The sequence below is a fragment of the Eurypyga helias genome, unplaced genomic scaffold, assembly GCF_000690775.1.
Source record: "Eurypyga helias isolate BGI_N326 unplaced genomic scaffold, ASM69077v1 scaffold32760, whole genome shotgun sequence".
Taxonomy (NCBI): Eukaryota; Metazoa; Chordata; class Aves; order Eurypygiformes; family Eurypygidae; genus Eurypyga; species Eurypyga helias.
The window spans coordinates 3,476-5,344 of NW_010226807.1; the positions used below are offsets into that span (position 1 = coordinate 3,476).

General features: G+C 63.1%; 1 protein-coding gene across 1 annotated transcript in view; it reads right to left on the reverse strand.

Moving 5' to 3' along the window:
* The window catches only part of FNBP4 (formin binding protein 4), a gene marked incomplete at its 5' end in the record, with an annotated part of 4,037 nt that overhangs the window by 1,835 nt on the left and 333 nt on the right, over nt 1–1,869 (reverse strand). The window contains 5 exons of the mRNA XM_010154663.1: nt 243–447; nt 688–1,026; nt 1,269–1,449; nt 1,519–1,672; nt 1,842–1,867. Coding sequence (XP_010152965.1) covers nt 243–447; nt 688–1,026; nt 1,269–1,449; nt 1,519–1,672; nt 1,842–1,867 — 905 coding nt within the window. The remainder of the gene's footprint in view (nt 1–242; nt 448–687; nt 1,027–1,268; nt 1,450–1,518; nt 1,673–1,841; nt 1,868–1,869) is intronic.

Genomic DNA, 1,869 nt, shown 5'->3' on the forward strand with positions numbered 1-1,869 from the left:
CCTGTCCTCCTGATGCATCCTTCAATGCAAAGCTCTCCCATTTATTTTCTTTAATTACAGCAGAGGGTTCGGCAGAACATCAGCTGATCCCCGGAGCCCGTGAGCCCGGCTACGTGACAGCAGTGACAGCCACCCCTCCGGGCCTGTGCCCTGCCCAGCACACGTACCTCACCCAGCTCCTCTCCGCGCCGCCACCTTTCCACACACCCGCTCCTCCCTCCGAAGGCAGCCTTTCCAATTACCTGCTTCTCCCGCTTCCGGGCTGTCCCGGCCCGTTTTGCTGGAGCCTCGACTTGCGGATTCAGGGCTGGCAGCTCCAACAAACAGTTTCCATTTCCCTCGCTTAGAGGCCAGCCTGCGGGTGGCATCCTGCGAGGCCGACTGGCTCCCCTCGGGGATGGAGCCTGAAACGCTGCCGTCACCTTCCTCCAAGGCACGCAGCTCTGCCTGCCAAGAGACACGACAGAGGGACCTCAGCCTCGCCCGAAAAGCGGCCGCCGTTACGGATCGCCCGTGCAAGAGCCAAGAGCTGCTCTGCGCGATGGGAGCAAAGGTGGAGCACGGGAAACACGGGGTCCCTCTCCCAAAGGGAAGAGGACAGAGACAAACATCTGCTGCTCCCGGTTTATCTCCACCTATTTCTTGGCTGCATCTGCGGCCGCATTTTCCTGACAAAAACATTCCCACCTTCTTCCTCTCCAGCACCATCTCCAGCTCGAGGGTGTCTTGCTCCTCCTCTTCCTCAGCGCTCTCCCCCGACTGCACCACGCTGCACAGATCCTCCTGCAGCGTGTCTTCCAGGGGATCCCCGACAGGTTCTGGCTCTTCAGAGGCACCCGCTGTCTCTTCCGCTTTCGCCTCCTCTTCTGGGGGCGGCTCAACCTCCTCTTTGCAGATCACTTTTCTCCGCCAGCGCTCCTCTTCCTCCTTCACCACGTCGGGAAGGAGCGGTGCCAAGAGAGCCGCGGCCACCCCCTTCTTCTCCTCCTCGCTGTTGGAGAGGGCCTGCACGCCCTCGTTCACTTCCTGCAGATCCAGCCCCACGTGAGTTTTTCAGAAGCAGCCGTCACTCCTGCCCCCTCACCCCAACCCCACGCAGTGGAGACCACAGCCCACAGCAGACGGGAGCCCGGGGCAGGGGGGGCTGATGGGGCCCCTCTTCAGGCTACAAATGGAGCTGAGCGACCCACCCGCTGCCAGGGAAGCCCAAAGGGGCACCTACAAGCCCTGTGGGAACCAGAACGCGGTGCTCGGCCTGCCGGACTGACCTTCTTCACCTCCCGCTTGGTGAGGTTGGCCCCACGGCCAGCGCTGCCCGGGGCCGTTCCCTTCTCCTGGGGGGACAGCTCCGTGGTTGCTACAAAGCTGCCGTTGGAACCCGCCACGGGCTCCTGGGGGTACAGCTCCGTGGTTGCTACAAAGCTGCCGTTGGCACCCGCCACGGTGCTGCTGAGGAAGAGGAAGAGTGAAGGGCAGGCTCGGGGCCAACGTCCCCACGGGGCCAGGGGTCGCTCCTACCTGTGCTGGTAGTGCTGCAGGCCCTGGACCTGCGTCGCCAGGTACTGTGGCAGCTCCCAGGTCACCTCGTTGCTTTGGGTGTTCCAGTAATAATAGTAGCAGCCGGTGTTTTCGTCCCACACCTCCTGCCAATCACCCATCTCCAGCTCCCCCACTGCCGGGGACAAGGACAGGCCGTCACCCGCAGGACAAGCAGAGCCTGTGTCCCACCGTCAACCGGATGGGTCCCCCAGGCCATTGTCACCCCCCGTTTTCCCGGTGGTAACGGTTTATCACCGCCCTCAGCTCGCTTTGGTGAGCGAAGCCCGGGACGAGGGGCTCACCCCCCGCCAGCGAGCACTGCGTGTCGTA